We start from the raw sequence: 14761 nt of genomic DNA on the forward strand, positions 1-14761 counted from the left end.
TCTGCACAAAGATGGCCTTGGTGGTTTAGCCGCAGGTACGAGCCTAACTTCTCTCAGCTAGAGCTCTGAGTCTGCTCACTAACCCAGAGCTGCCATTGGGATCTAGAATTCTGTGCTGTAAAACTTGGGAGAACTTATTCTTAACCTTAAAAAAAACCAGTGCTCAGGGCAGATGTGACTACCAGACAATTCTGCCATGACGTAGCTCCCGTCCAGTTCCCGTGGGGCAGGTCCTGTTGGGCCTCACAGGGAGGGCGACCTGCAGAATGTTGCCCCAGGTCAGTGACTGAGTTGAACTATTGGGTTATTCGTTACCAAGTTTACTTCGTACTTTCACTAAACTTTGGGTCTGCCTAGTAAACTAATCCTAGTTTCAGTGTGGTTAGTAATGCCCTTTCTAGCTCACCATATAAAGTGGCCATCTGCGTGGAAGCCAGTATTTGCCTTCTTGTGTGGGCATCGACCCAGGAAGTTGAGGGAATTAGGTATAAATTGATAAAGGAAGGCATTTATCATTAGAATTGCCCTTAGCTGTGCGGGTCTGTTCTTACTCTGATTCTAGGAATAAAACTTGAGCTCTGCAAAAACATCAATAAGCTAGACTCTGTCCCTAGATTATACAGTTTAACCCGACAGGGGCCGTCTGTTCTGTAGAACCAGAAGCTAATAAGAAATTAGTGATTACTGCAGTAAAATTTAACCTTGTCCCTGAACTTACGAAATAACACAGGATGTGGCAGTGATTAGTAACAGAGTATTTATGCCTAAAAGTTACCCTTTTGTGCAAAATGTCAGTTTAAGTGACCTAACCCCACGATTCGTTGAGAACGATCTGACCCAGTTAGAAGCAATGTCAAGTGGAGTAATGGCTGATACACTTGAGTCTCCCCTGAGAGGAATCAGCCTGAGGTACTTTGGTGCTAATGTTCTGGCACCCCAGGACAGGAATTAACCCTCGTCTAGTGGCTAGGGATTATTCTTCTAGACCTTTTTCAGGCTTAGTTGACTGAACAGATGTTTTAAAGTAAATGAGGCTAAAAAATCCAAATTATGAAAAACCCTAGTTTCTACATATGCTGAGATTTTGTGAGAATGGACAGTCATGCTCTCATTCTTATGATCATAAATTTTAAAACCCAGCTTCTAAGAATTATCTTAGTGAAACCATATCATAGGTGGCTGTCACCAAATCTGCACTGTTTATTCTCCTTGATGCCTGAGGTCAGTATTTTTAAGACAGATCGTACGTACATGTTAATCCTAACTCTCATCCCTCTTCCATTGATTTCTGTCATATTGATTTTTTTATGAAATAAGTTGGCCATTAGCAGATTTGACTTTGAAAGTTTGTAAACGACTCCACTTGATGCCCCTGACTTTGCAGGGATGTTGAGTTTACTGGTAAACCCAAAGCCAGAGCTGCCCGCTCTCCAGCCCCCGTCAGGAGGAGTTAACTCATGTCCTTTTGATGTGTAGTTAACAGAGAAATCATTACCAGAAGACAGTTGAAGCAACGTGCTCTAAATTGTCTTTTGTAACTGGAGAAATCTATATCAACCCTGGTCTTCTCATCTCCTGTATCTAACCTCTTTAAACTCACTGATCTTGTTTTGTGTTTTTCTGGATTCAGGGATAAAAGTATTGAGTCAGAATCTTTTAGTACATCAGTCAAATTCAGAGTTCAAGACCTTTTTTTAATAACCAGAAAGGTGGCCTCTGAATAGAGCCGTTTGCTGTCTCCACTCGGTTGTGACAGTAAATCCCCTGTGCTGTCCTGTGCTGGTCCCGCCCCAGTGACACCTGACGTTCCTGTCACCTAAGAAGTGCTCTCAGCGTGTTATATGTGATTCCACGTATCTGAAGGAAATAGATGCACATTTTTAAAAAAGAGATATTAATAAGGCATATATTATGACTTTCTTTTGGAAGATTTATCTGGTGGGGAAAAAGCATTTATATATCAGTTGGCCAAAAAGCTGATGTTCTAATAGTAAAATCTGTGGGTTTAGCTCACATTTGCTTTATCAAAAATTAGTCTTTAAATATTATCAGTATTGTTGGAACATTATATTATATCACCTCCAGGCCAGAAGACCCAAATCTTTAAATGCTGGAGAATTCATTTTCCTATAAGTAAGTAAGTGGTAATAAGAGGAATGGCTCCGACGTGGTCTTTGCCTATGTAGCCCCATCCTACCTAACTCCCAAGAGTTGACTTCAGAAAAACCACTAGGAGTGTGGAGCAGAGGGTTACAAGGGCAGAGATCTGGTCTCCCCTTTTTTTCCAGCTTATACGCTGTAGAAGTGGGTCTGTAGACCTCCAGAAGACTGTATTTTAGGTCAGAGATGCCAGGGAATGAGAGATGTCGGACACTAAAAGGACTTCAGGAGACCAGGAAAGGCGCAGGGCTCCCTGGTTTAGGATACCAGCTCTCCATTGATTCTTTTGTTTTCTGTTTATCAACGTATGTTTACGTAACTTAAATGTAATAATCTAAAATAAGCAAAATGTGTTATAGAATGATTGTACCCTCTGTCAGGGTCTGCTTGAACAGCGCACTCGGCTCGGGGCCGTGGGTGCCCCAGTGCACGCTCCGGCCTCCAGGCCCTCAGCACTGGGAAGCCCCTCACCTTGCCCTCAGCTCTCTGCCTCCCCTCTTCCCCCAGACGGGGGCATGGACCGAGCGTGACGCGAGCAGCAGGAAACTCATGAGCGTGCGTTAGCGTCCCAGCGAGCTTTCTGTTCTTCTCTTCTCCAAGGAATCACCTAAATTAAGTTGGCCCTTAACCATTTTATTCAGAAGCCTTAAAAAAGGCTTCTTGGTAGAGATCATCTGGTTTAACTTAGGAAAGTATGAGTCAGCAGAAGTAAAGTAGTTGTCTGGCACCTTTTTTCTTAAAAACCAACTAACTCCACGGTGGTGCAGAGTGAAGCTTTGTGTAGACAGTCGCCAGCCCCACACTTATAAACGACTTGCTTACAAACAGTTCACACCCACCCAGCTCCACCACCACCACTGGGTGTCTCTGTCAGGGGAGCCTTTGTTTTTTAAAAGGTGGCATTTTTAAATAACCCTGTCAGTCAGAAGTAGAAGGGCAGACGATGTATAAAACTGTAGCATCAATAGTCTCGCCCGTAAACAGATTTTTTCATGTCAGTTTGTTATCCCACCTAAAATTCTACTTATGTGGGTTAACCGAACCCTTCGAATTTTTGGCTAGCTCTTACACTAATTCCAAATATACTAACACTTTATTATAGAAAAATTGTGAAATGTAAAGAAACAAAAGAATGAAAATGACCTTTGACCTCCTACCTTATAAAATGTTTATAAAGAGCCTCTGTTAAAATTTATCTGTTTATGAAGTCATGCTTCACGTACTGTTCTGTCATCTGCTTACCTTTTTTGCTGGGGGGTGGGGTGGGGGCGGTGCTGGTGGTGCCGTTGGATCTGGAAAGCCTGACCCGTTCTGACCTTTGCACTCTGGTGTGGACCAGCGTGGTCTGTGCCTGGCCCCGAGCCCAGCAGGAATTGGCCGCCCCCCAGGGAGTGCGAACTCGGAGGGGCAGCGGAAGGAGGAGGAACCTGAAGGGTGGGGCTGGGGGCTGAGCGGCGTGTGGGAATCACACGCCCGAGGGCTGGGGCAGGACGTGCGCTACAGTGGAGAATGCCAGACACGTACCCATTTAGAACATCTGTGTCGACCGGTAAACTTTGTAAGGTTTTCGATGAAAAGCAAGCTATTGGCTCAGCCTTAAACTGACAGCTTGCAGCCATCACCAGGAGCCCAGTGGAGATGCGTGATGATTTTTGGAAGAATTCTCGTCAGGGGCCGCTGGGTTCTGTCCGCTGTGTCCCACCGTTCCCCGGGAAGACGTCCTTTTCCTGCTCTGTGTCAGCCCAGCTGCTGTCAGAGGCCTCCCAAGCCTGCGACTTGATCTTGGTGGGCAGCACAGAAGCAGCTTTGTAAAAAAGGTGTTTAGGGTCCATGTGTTTCCATTGTTCACCAGGCTACTTTATGTGGGCCATCTCCCCAGTTCATTTCTCCTAGAGATTGCTTCTCTCGGCAAATTTTAATGTTTTCTTCATCAGGCTGTGGAAACTCAAAATAGCCGAGGTGCCGCCCATTTTGCCTTGCTGACAGGAAGGTCAGAGCCAACTCATTGTCCTGTTTATATATGTTTATTATGTTAAGCTTACCTCTAAATATTTTAGAAGAAATATACTCTAAATAGATTAATAAAAATAATATTTAAGTTTTCGCCTAAGATGAACCCTGAGTTCAAGAATAAAGAAGAATATTCATCTCCCCCACTCAGCCTCCACCTTAGGCAAATAAAGCGGTCCTGCTATTCTGCCATGGGCTCTTGGGGTAGGTCCCCCAGGAACTTAGCCCTGGTCAGTACACAGTGCCCGTGAGAAAAATGCGTTCAAGGTTTTGAGTAGCAGAACCTTGGGCATTTCTAAGTCTGAGACCCTTCAGAATCTCCATATTCCGGAGTCCCACAGGCAGTCTAGCTGCCGGGTGAGACTCACTCACGAGCAGGATGACTGCACGTAGTAGCTGCTAAACGGCTAGTCTGTGCCGGCGGCTTCACACACCTCATCTGGTGCAGGGGTTCCCACCCATTACACACTATTACACAACGGGCCTCAGTTCCCTGTCCGCACTCAGAACAGCAGAGGGTAAATCTGCAAGTGCGCGTCTCCTGAACAGTACTGGAGCTGCTTGGAACGCGGCCAGCCCTCAGGACTGTGGGTTGATAATGCCTCAGGAGGCCAAATGAGTAAAAGAAGGTGTTGAAATTGTAGAGGGGTCAGCGACTTCTCCTCTCTACTCTGAAACAAAGGGCTGCGTTTGAATGTTCCACCTGTGATTGTCTTCCAGTTCTTTAGAGCTACCATATACCGCCCCTTTGGAAAGTAAACAACGTCGAAATCTCCCAACCAAGATTCCTCTTCCAACTACATTGACAGGTGGATCCAAACCGCGAAATTCCCAGAAAACAAAAGGTATTTTCATTTTTCATCATACAGATGCCCTAACGATTCGTTGTGTTAGTAGTTGTGAGTTGGCAGTGATCAGTCAGTAGTTACCAGTCATAGGACGGCTACGGTTGGGTTCTCATTCTCATTAGAAGAGAATGGGTTCTTTGAAATTGGCCCGAAAGAAAGGAATTATCCTCCATAACAGCCTTCTTTTCTGAATTCTGTACAGGTACAAACAAGTTAGTGGATAACAGGCCACCTGCCCTAGCAAAATTCCTCCCAAATAGTCAAGAACTAGGCAACACCAGTAGCTCAGAAGGTGAAAAAGACTCTCCACCGCCAGAGTGGGATTCCGTGCCCGTTCACAAGCCCGGCAGCTGTAAGTATGGTGACCTGGAGACCACAGGGTCTCCGCACCCACAGCCCACCCAACTCTGGGCCGGAGAACTGTGGGGGGGATGGCCGGGGCACGTATTGCTTTAGAAGGAGACCCAGCGTCTAGTCTGCCGGAGCCGGCTCGTAGCGGCCAGCAGAAGCTGCTGTTAAATAGTCTGCTGGTCGTTAAACGGTTGTAGCTTAATCGGCCGTGGTGGGAGTATTTATACCAGAGAAATCAGCGGACGATTCAGAGGGCTAGTAAGCCAGCACCCCAGTGCCGAGTGTAGGGAATGGAAAGGTCTGCGTAGAGCGGAGACTCATCCAAAGAAGTACCACCTCCTGAAAGCGTTAACTCAGCAGCCCTTTACCCGACTAGTTTCTCATACATTTGCAGTGTTGACTGTTTTTTGTAAAAATGCAGTTTATTCCCAGTTTACCCACATCTTTTCCATAAACCTATGTTAGTTCTCTCACTAGCCTCTTGACCTCGTTCCTCCGGTCAGGCCTGCAGGAAATTGTGAAAGTAGCACCATCTCCTAGAAGAGGGTGGAGGTCCTCGCCCTCTAGAAATTTAGGACCTGGAACAGAAGACGACAGAGACCAGCACAGTGAGGGCCTGGTGGCAGGGCTTGGGGGGGTCAGTCCCTTAGGGCTGATTTGTCTACACTCACTGAGGTGTCAGAACGGCCTCCGTTTGACCCATTTGTGCCAAAGGGAAAATGAGGGTTGAGCACCAGGTTTGAGGTGAAGGAGGCTTAGAGAAGAGGGGGTGGTGAGTTGAATGAGGGCGAGGAACTCGGAAACTCGAGTGAGGTGTGCGGTAAGCACGCACCTTTGTAAATACATACTGGAAAGAGATGCTCCCTGGGTTAAAACCTGCAGCCCCGTAATTGCTGTGAAACTTTCTGGTGCCTTTTATAGTACTGTATTTTTGCCTGAGATGAGAGATATAATCCAAAATCCCTGGTCATTCAAGAAGTGTTGAACGAGTCTCTGGGTCGTTCCGGTGTCCGGGCTGATGCTTTCGAGTCCTTAGGTCCCCTCTGAGGTTTCAGCTGGACATTGGTCCTCAGCTTATACCCTGGGATTGGGGTGGTTCCTGCACAGAGGAAGCTGCGTTCCAGTGTAGGGAATAAATACCATGTGCCCAGGGAGCCGGTTTCATGGGGTTGCCTGGGGCCCAGTGAAGTAAACGCAAGCCCTGCCGGCATCAGCACCGACACAAGCCCGAGGGGTATCCTGCAGGGAAGGTGTGGGCATCAGGTCAGCAAACCCCAGAGCAGGTGAAGAAGGGGTTCTCCACGTAAGCAAGGGTGAGGGCAGGGCGGGTGGAGACGGGTCGGTGGATAGGTGCCAGGACCATGGGGGAGGGGCAGGGAGAGTCACCGGGGCGGGTGCACGGTGGCGCGGGAGATGGGACAACTCCGCCTTCGAAGAGAAGGGTGCTTTGTTTGGTGGTGCCGGGCCGGGGCCTTGACACAGCACGGGAACTCGTAGCCTCACTCAGGCCCCAGCCCCCAGGCTGTTGGGAGAAGCACCCGGTGCTGGAGGGAATGGTCGGGGCAGGGGAACCACCATGCAGAGCCGGCTTGGGTTCTGGAAGTGAGGGGGACAGGCCCTCCCACGGAGGGGGAGCAGAGCAGACCATCCTCACTGTAAAGGCTCGAAAGGCCCGCCAGGAGGGGGCCGGGGAATAGGCCCCAAGCCGGGCAAAGCCTGCTGGGCAGGGAGGAGAAACGAGGGGGACGACAGGCCGGGTGTTGGCCAGGGTAACGGGCGAGTGGGCAGCCGTGCAGACCGGGGGCCCCAGAGGCCGAGCTCGCAGAGGCCGGGCCCCTTCCTCACACTTCGCATCACAGTAGCTGGAGCAGCACCCAGGTGTGCACCATAGATGCGCGAGGTGGTACCTTTTTCTGATACAAGTTGTATGTTTCCATTCGGTGAGTGCAGAATCAGTATTATTTTGTGACACTGAGAGCTTTTCTGTTTTAAATTTTTAAAACAGCTGTACCTTAAAGGGCAGCAGGAATATAGTAGGAGTTCCTATCCTTGTGAAACAGGGACCGGGAGCGGCCCCGCACCAGGCGGGCCCACGGAGTGCGGGGGTCATCCTGGAGGAGCTGGGGGTGTTCTCCTGGGCCCCGCACCTGCGCAGTTCGGACCTGTGTGGAAGCGCAGAGGCTTTCAGGTCCCGGCGGAGACTCCACCTGCCCGTCCCTGAGGGGCGTAGCGAGGTCTCCTCCCAGCCTGAGGTGTGGGAGGGAGAGGACCGCGCCCTCCGCAGGGCCTGCAGAACGCAGCCAGCCGGGAGGTGGGTCACATCGGTGATTCCGGGAAAGGCCCAGAATGCAGAGAGAGACACGACTTGCCTTTTTTTTCTTTAATCAGAACACGTATGACAGCTGTAGGTTTTTCTTGTTAGAAGCACTTGAGTCCTGCATAGAACCAGCTAGAACGCCAGAAGTAACCGAAACTGAAGGGTAAAAATCCAAGTATCACATTGAGACCCTTTGTTTTTAACTTCCAGCTACCGACAGTCTTTATAAACTCTCTCTGCAAACCCTCAACGCAGACGTCTTCCTAAAACAACGCCAGACCTCGCCGCCGCCCAGCTCCCCGTCGCCGCCCGCCGCGCCCTGCCCGTTCGCGCCCCGCGGCAGCTACAGCAGCATCGTCAACGGCAGCCCCGGCAGGTAGGCCCGCGGCCCGCGCCTGGGCCGCGCTAACCCGGTGCTGCTCCCCGTGGGTGGGGGTCCTCAGTGGCCGCAGACGGCCGTCCCTTCTCGCCTCTTCCCTCGGCGGGCTCAGCGCCCTCCCCGCGGCGCCCCCTTCCCACCCGTCACCCGTGCCCGAGGGGCACCAGGGTCACGCTCTGGGCCAGGAGCCAGGAGCATACTCAGCGTGGACTGAAGACCCACAGCAGCTGCGCTGTGGGCAAGGCAATGGGTCTGCGGGTCGTTCCCTCTGACCTGAGGCGGGTGAGCGTAGCAGCGAAAGGGCGGGACCTGGAGGAGGTAGGAGCCGAGCAGGGAGGGCTCCTGCCCGGCAGTGACAGTGACCCCGATGGTGATGACACCCGGGCAGGGGCCGCCTGTTCCCGCACACGCGGCGGCGCCCAGCCTGACCCACGGCCACCCTGCCCGTGTGGGAAGAGGCGGGAGGCCCCGGGCCTGGTGGGCACTGGCCGCCGGGGCCCTCGCGTGGGGGCTGCTCACCCGCCCGCACGCTCCGCTCCGTCCCGCTGCCCGGCATTCCCTCCGGGACGGGACTGCCTCCTTTCCTGGCCCCTGCCTCTCTCCTGCACCTGGAATTTTACCTTTCCCCACATTCCTTCTCCCCGGCCCCCCCAGGCTACACAGCCTCAGGCTGCAGAGCATTTCCTGAGGCCTGGCCAGGCCCTGTGGGCTGCCCGGGGCTGTCCCCGGCTCCCGTCACCAACCCCGGGTCCGGCCGCCTCGCAGGCCCTGGGACACGTGCCCGGGGGCCTCCGCGGCTGACAGTGCCCATGAGGACTGAGCTTTTCTCTCCTTGCTTCTTCCCTCAAGCGACTCTAAAACAAAGCAGTCAAATGGAAGCAAACACAAACTGACGAAAGCAGCCTCGCTCCCGGGCAAGAATGGCAACCCCACTTTTGCTGCAGTCACGGCCGGGTACGACAAGAGCCCAGGTGAGTGCTTGGCACTGGGAGACCGGGCGCCGCTGGGCCTCGGGCCTGGTGGAGGCACCTGCGGCCTGGCTGCTTTGATTGATTCGGAGCCCACTGTTACAGGTGGGAACGGCTTTGCTAAAGTTTCTTCAAGCAAAGCAGACTTTTCCAGCAGCCTTGGCGTGCCACACACTCCCGTTGACAGCGATGGCTCAGACAGGTACGTTTGGCCCTTCTTACCAGGGGAAGGCAGGAGGGTTTCCCAGGCCAGTTTAGCATCTTCTATCGTATGTGTGCTTCGAGGCGTTTGCCCCTAGGTGACAAGCAGGTGTTTGTCGGTGGCGGTCAGGAGCCTCTCTGTTGGGTGGGGCAGAGCCCCGAGTGCGTGCTCCCACCTGGCTCCCTGACGGGAGGAGGGGCCGCGACGTGTCCCGCCCCAGCGGAGGGAGGCAGACGTGCATTCCACCTTCTGAGTCTCTTCTGATTCTTCTCCGTTATCATGGTTGTTGTGAAAAGGATGTGATCCGATCATTAGAAATAAATAGAAGAACAAAAATGCACTCGAGAGGAAGGACACGGAACAAATTCTAGGCAGTTTATTGTAAATTATTGGACAGGCCACTTCTTTGACCCAGAGCAACCACAGTGGCCTGGTGGCATGCAGCGACTGCCTCGGTTCATTTTCCCAGATAAATAACAATGACAATAAGATTATAACTGTCAGTAAGTAGAGTCCCAGTTTTACCTGCTTGACACTAAAAGGAAATCCTAGATTTGAAATAATTTTTTAATAAATCTTCCATTACCGAAAGGGAAACAAGGAAGAAACGCCTCTTTTCTCTGCATGACACTTGCTCTGAGCCAGGCTGTCAGCTCGCGACAGGGTAGCCTGGGCTCTGAAGTCCTCCGTGCCTTCCTCCTTTGTGTTCTGGAAGGTGTCTCCAGTCCCCACTTCTGCCTGTAATGCGTGAGCCCCCAGCTGAAGCAGCGCCTCCTGTGTGTGAAGCCGTGCGTGATGGATCTGTCTCCACTAACCATCACATTTTTGTGTGTTGCATTTTCCTCTTATAACGTTCAGCTCGGGTTTGTGGAGTCCCGTCAGCAACCCCAGCAGCCCTGACTTCACACCCCTCAATTCGTTCTCGGCCTTTGGAAACTCTTTTAACCTAACTGGTGGTGAGTGTTTAACACTAGACCCATGACTAATGAGCCTGTGGACAAGGACGGAGGGAGGATAAGGTCCACTTTCACGTGTGGAGGAAAGTACGATGGTCATTTAGTGGACATTTTTAAAGGATGCCTTTCCCTGTATCAGTGCAGTCAGGCGGCAGCAGATGGGCCGACTTCAGGGAAGTGGGTCTGTCCGTGCTCTCCTGGATGGGGTCTGGCACAGCCGCCCAGGTGCGAGGAGGCCCAGCGAGAGGCCCTCAGAAGGGTCCCCTGTCCGCTTGGCACCCCAGCCCGAAGGTGCGGTGGTCTGCTCGATGCTCTGCAGGTCCCAGCTGGCTCGTGTTCCGCAGAACTGACTTAAGAGCTGCAAGAAAGGATTCTGCGTCTGAGATGTGACTCCTGGCCATGCTAGGGCTCTTTATTTTTCTTGCTGTCCAGAATTAGGGGCAACTGTGTGAATTTCACATAAGCTGTGATCGTCATGTTTGCACTTGACCATCCAGTGATAGGTGTGGGTGAGGTATTCAGACCGCGTGCTGGGGTCTGGAGAACACCCCCCCGCACCCTGTTTTCCCCGAATGTGGTGGGAGCTGATGGAGGGGGTGGGATGGCTCCAGGTGAGCAGCGGGGGGATGCGGACCCCTGAGGGGACGCTCCACCTGCCCAGGGGAGCACGGCCAGATCCAGCACGGACTTGCCTTTGCTTCCTCACTTCCAGAAGTTTTCAGCAAGCTCGGGTTATCACGATCGTGCAATCAGGCCTCACAGAGGAGCTGGAGCGAGCTGAGCAGTGGCCCCTCGTACCTCTGGGACTCTCCAGCGACCGAGCCCAGCCCTTCCTGGCCAGCCAGTTCCGGTTCCCCGACCCACGCGGCCACAGTGAGTCCTGGGCTTGCGCCCCACCCGCTCACACGTCATCACTGCTGTCGCTGTCCCGTGGGTGGTGCTGACAGATACAAATGACAGACAGCAGCTCGGAAGGCGTGGCTTAGCGCTTTCACCATCTCTGCTGCTGTGTCTCCATTTCTGCCAAAGTGACCATCACTCTTCAGAGCCGTGATGGTCAAGAAGTTAGTTACGGGAGGAACAGCTGAGCAGCTGGGGGGTGACGTCTGAATCCTCTCACTTCAGCCTCTCCCGACTGAATTAGACCGCGGGGTGGCTGGTGGCCCGTCTCAGGTCCCACCACCTCCAGAGTCAGACGGTGCCAGAGCTCGGCATATGCCTGATCCCGAGAAGCACCCGTGTCTCGGCTTGAGCTTTTCTAGAGTGCATCTGTTTGCTTCTCAGCTAAATTGTTCTGCAAAGATCATGCTCCAAAAAAGTGTTCTTACCAAGGAAAATGATTACTGGTTTCGGCTTTTACAAAATCGTGACAGACAAATATGACCCCACTGTGATTACTTCTTCATCCTCAGGAAAACTAAATTAGATGTGCATTGTTTAATGGTAGATATTTTAGCTTCATAGATTCCAGAGTTTGTCTTCACTTGTAATCATTCTGTCCTCAGTTTTACAGTCATCTTAACCATTCTTTAAAACAGGGTCAGTCACGGGGAGGGGTAGGGGGAAGCTGGGACGAAGTGAGAGAGTAACGTTGACATATGTACACTACCAACTGTAAAATAGATAGCTAGTGGGAAGCAGCCGCATAGCACAGGGAGATCAGCTCGGTGCTTTGTGACCCCCCCCTAGAGGGGTGGGATAGGGAGGGTGGGAGGGAGACGCAAGAGGGAAGAGATATGGGGATAGGGGAATACATGTATACATAAAGCTGATTCACTTTGTTATACAGCAGCAACTAACAAACACACCATTGTAAAGCAATTCTACTCCAATAAAGATGTTAAAAAAAAAAAAAAAAAAGAAACAGGGTCGGTAACTGTTCGAGACTTTGCAGGCCATTATTTCTGGTGGAGCCTGTCCAGCTCTGCCCTGGGTGCAAAGGTGGCAGGGGCGGCTCGTAAACACACCGCTGAGGCCGCGTCCCCCCCAACTTCAGCCACAGAAGCAGGCGGCTGGACGCGGCCCCCCGGCTGTGGTTTGCCGCCCCTTCTTTAAAACATCAGGACCGTCTGCTTAGACTCTGAGGTGGCTGTGTGTATAAAACATTTGTTTTAAAATAACTAAAATGAAAGAACCGTGCGGTCTAGCCCATTTTTAGCGTAACCGTCGCCGCTTTACCCCCTGCCTGCCTCCCTCGAGCCTGACGCTCCCCGTTGTGTGTTTTGTTTCGTCAGCCGATCCTTGGCAGCACCAGCAGCCTGTGGTCCTCCACTCCGTTCAGCAGCTCCATCTGGTCCAGCAGCCTGCATAGCACCCTCCCCTTCACCAGCCCTGCCAACGCGCTGCCAAGCATCGGCCTCGTGGGCCCCGAAAGCCCCTCCGCTCCTCACACACCCTCCGCCGCCAGCCCCGCCGACGACCTGGGCCAGACCTACAACCCGTGGCGGATATGGAGCCCCACCATCGGAAGGAGGAGCTCCGACCCCTGGTCTAATTCGCACTTCCCTCATGAGAATTGAAATTAGGCAAAAAAAGAAAAGAAAAAGAAAAAAGTGGGGGCCCCTCGTCTAGATCATGATACGCCCATTTTCGAGACATCTTTTTAAGGCTCTTTCTTACCGCGGGAGCTTCCCACCCCCCACCCTCCTCATCTTTGCAAAACAGACTCAAGCAGGGCAGGCTTGTACCACTCGCTTCTTTCAGATCTTTCTTGCAATTATGATAATATGAGATTTGCTGTTGTGCTTTTAGAGAAAAGTCTGGACTCAGCCACAAACTCTAACAAGACCTGTACATCTGAAAACCTTAACTGTTATCAAGTTTCCACCACTTGTCTTCTTCCATTCTTTATTTATCTGTATGAACACAAATTTGACATTACAGCTAAGGAAATAACTTGAGTTGATTCAGAAGTCCTGGCATGTGACAATTTTATTAAATTACCAACTTTGGTTTTTAATAATTTCAAAATATTATGCGCCAAGATCTAATTTTAAAAATGTATGAGGACTTTGTGCTGAAAAATAGAGTATTTTTTTAAAATAAGGCTGTCTCGGTTTAAAAGCAGATTACAGAAATGTAAGTCAACTTTAAGAACAGTGAATGAATGTAAAAACATTCGGTTGAGACCATATGCATTTTCTGTGCTGTTTGTACTTGAGGTATGTAACATTTGTATACCTGAATTTATTTTAAAGATAAACTGAAATGCACATAGCCAAGTCTTGAGATACAAGATTGAATGTGTATTTCTTAAAAATACAACTTTGTGTTGTACTTTGAAATAAATGATGCTTTTTTCAAAAGCCTTGAATTGTTGTGTCTTTTTTTTTTTTTTTTTTTTTACACACAAGATGCATGTATTTAGATTCTCTCACACCAAAGTAAGCCATTCTGTCATTGCCTTATCCTGTGGAGTTGGACTTACCATGGCTAGAAGCACTGTGGTCTAATTAAATTCTGATTATTTCCGTAGTATTCCCTAAAGGCCCTTGATAGGGACTTACCTGGTGGCACAGTGGTTCAGAATCCACCTGCCAATGCAGGGGACACGGGTTCGAGCCCTGGTCCGGGAAGATCCCACATGCCGCGGAGCTACTAAGCCCGTGTGCCACAACTACTGAGCCCGCGTGCCACAACTACTGAGCCTGCGCTCTAGAGCCCATGAGCCACAACTGCTGAAGCCTGCGCGCCTAGAGCCTGTGCTCCACAACAAGAGAAGCCACCGCAATGAGAACCCCACGCCCCGCAACGAAGAGTAGCCCCTGCTCGCCACTAGAGAAAGCCCATGCACAGCAACAAAGACCCAACGCAGCCAAAAATAAATAAATAAATTTATAAAAAAAAAAAAAGGCCCTTGATAGAAAAAAGTTCACACATCAAGCATGTTGACCCTTCTCCAATTTCAAAACCCCCACAGCTCCTCCAAGTGGTGCCTGTAGAGACCATACAGATACAGGCAAGTTCCATGGGCAGTTTGGTCTAATCTCTCAGAAAGTGTTGCCTGCTCCAGCTGCCTTTACTCATCCTCCTTTTTCCAATCTATAAAGCCAGTCTTTGCTGGGTAACCAGAGACGCCAAACATAAATGTTCTGTTTGAGGTCAATTAGACGATGAAGAAATCCACCCGTCCAGCTCAGAGTGGTTTAGTTGAAGCATCGTACAGAGAGATTTTAAGTCTGACCTTTTCTCTGCTTTGCAGCGAAGCTCAGCAGAACCAGCCCCATCGCTTTCCCAGCCTATGCTCTGCCTGGGACTCGGGACACCAGCTTCCTGTCCGCTCAGAGCTCCGGCACGTCGGCCTCATGGCAGACCTGGGCCTTGTACAGTCTCACTAGCAGGGGCTCCTGTGCGCAGTTGCAAAATCGAGACATACTTAAGGCTTGGGATTCTCTTTGTACACCAAAGTAGTTCATAAGGTGTTACAAAGCCACTGAACAGCTGAGCTTCATATAAACCCTCATTTACAAAAGATTTTGTTGGCAGACTTTACCTCAGTCAGAGTATCTCAGGGATCCTAAACTTGCTCCTTTGGAAGAATCACCTGAAACTCCCAAACGCCTTCCTACTT

The 14761-nt window shown here is 50.8% G+C and overlaps 1 protein-coding gene across 1 annotated transcript in view; it reads left to right on the top strand.

Annotated features, from left to right (window-relative positions):
• Nucleotides 1–13504, top strand: part of TMEM131 (transmembrane protein 131) — a 195050-nt gene extending 181546 nt beyond the window's left edge. The window contains 8 exon segments of the mRNA XM_036872423.1: nt 4891–5015; nt 5221–5370; nt 7897–8062; nt 8915–9036; nt 9139–9235; nt 10094–10191; nt 10904–11064; nt 12426–13504. Of these exon segments, the coding sequence (XP_036728318.1) occupies nt 4891–5015; nt 5221–5370; nt 7897–8062; nt 8915–9036; nt 9139–9235; nt 10094–10191; nt 10904–11064; nt 12426–12710 (1204 nt within the window). The 3' untranslated portion in view covers nt 12711–13504.
• Nucleotides 13505–14761: the final 1257 nt, after the last annotated feature.

This window comes from Balaenoptera musculus, chromosome 13, assembly GCF_009873245.2.
Source record: "Balaenoptera musculus isolate JJ_BM4_2016_0621 chromosome 13, mBalMus1.pri.v3, whole genome shotgun sequence".
Classification (NCBI taxonomy): Eukaryota; Metazoa; Chordata; class Mammalia; order Artiodactyla; family Balaenopteridae; genus Balaenoptera; species Balaenoptera musculus.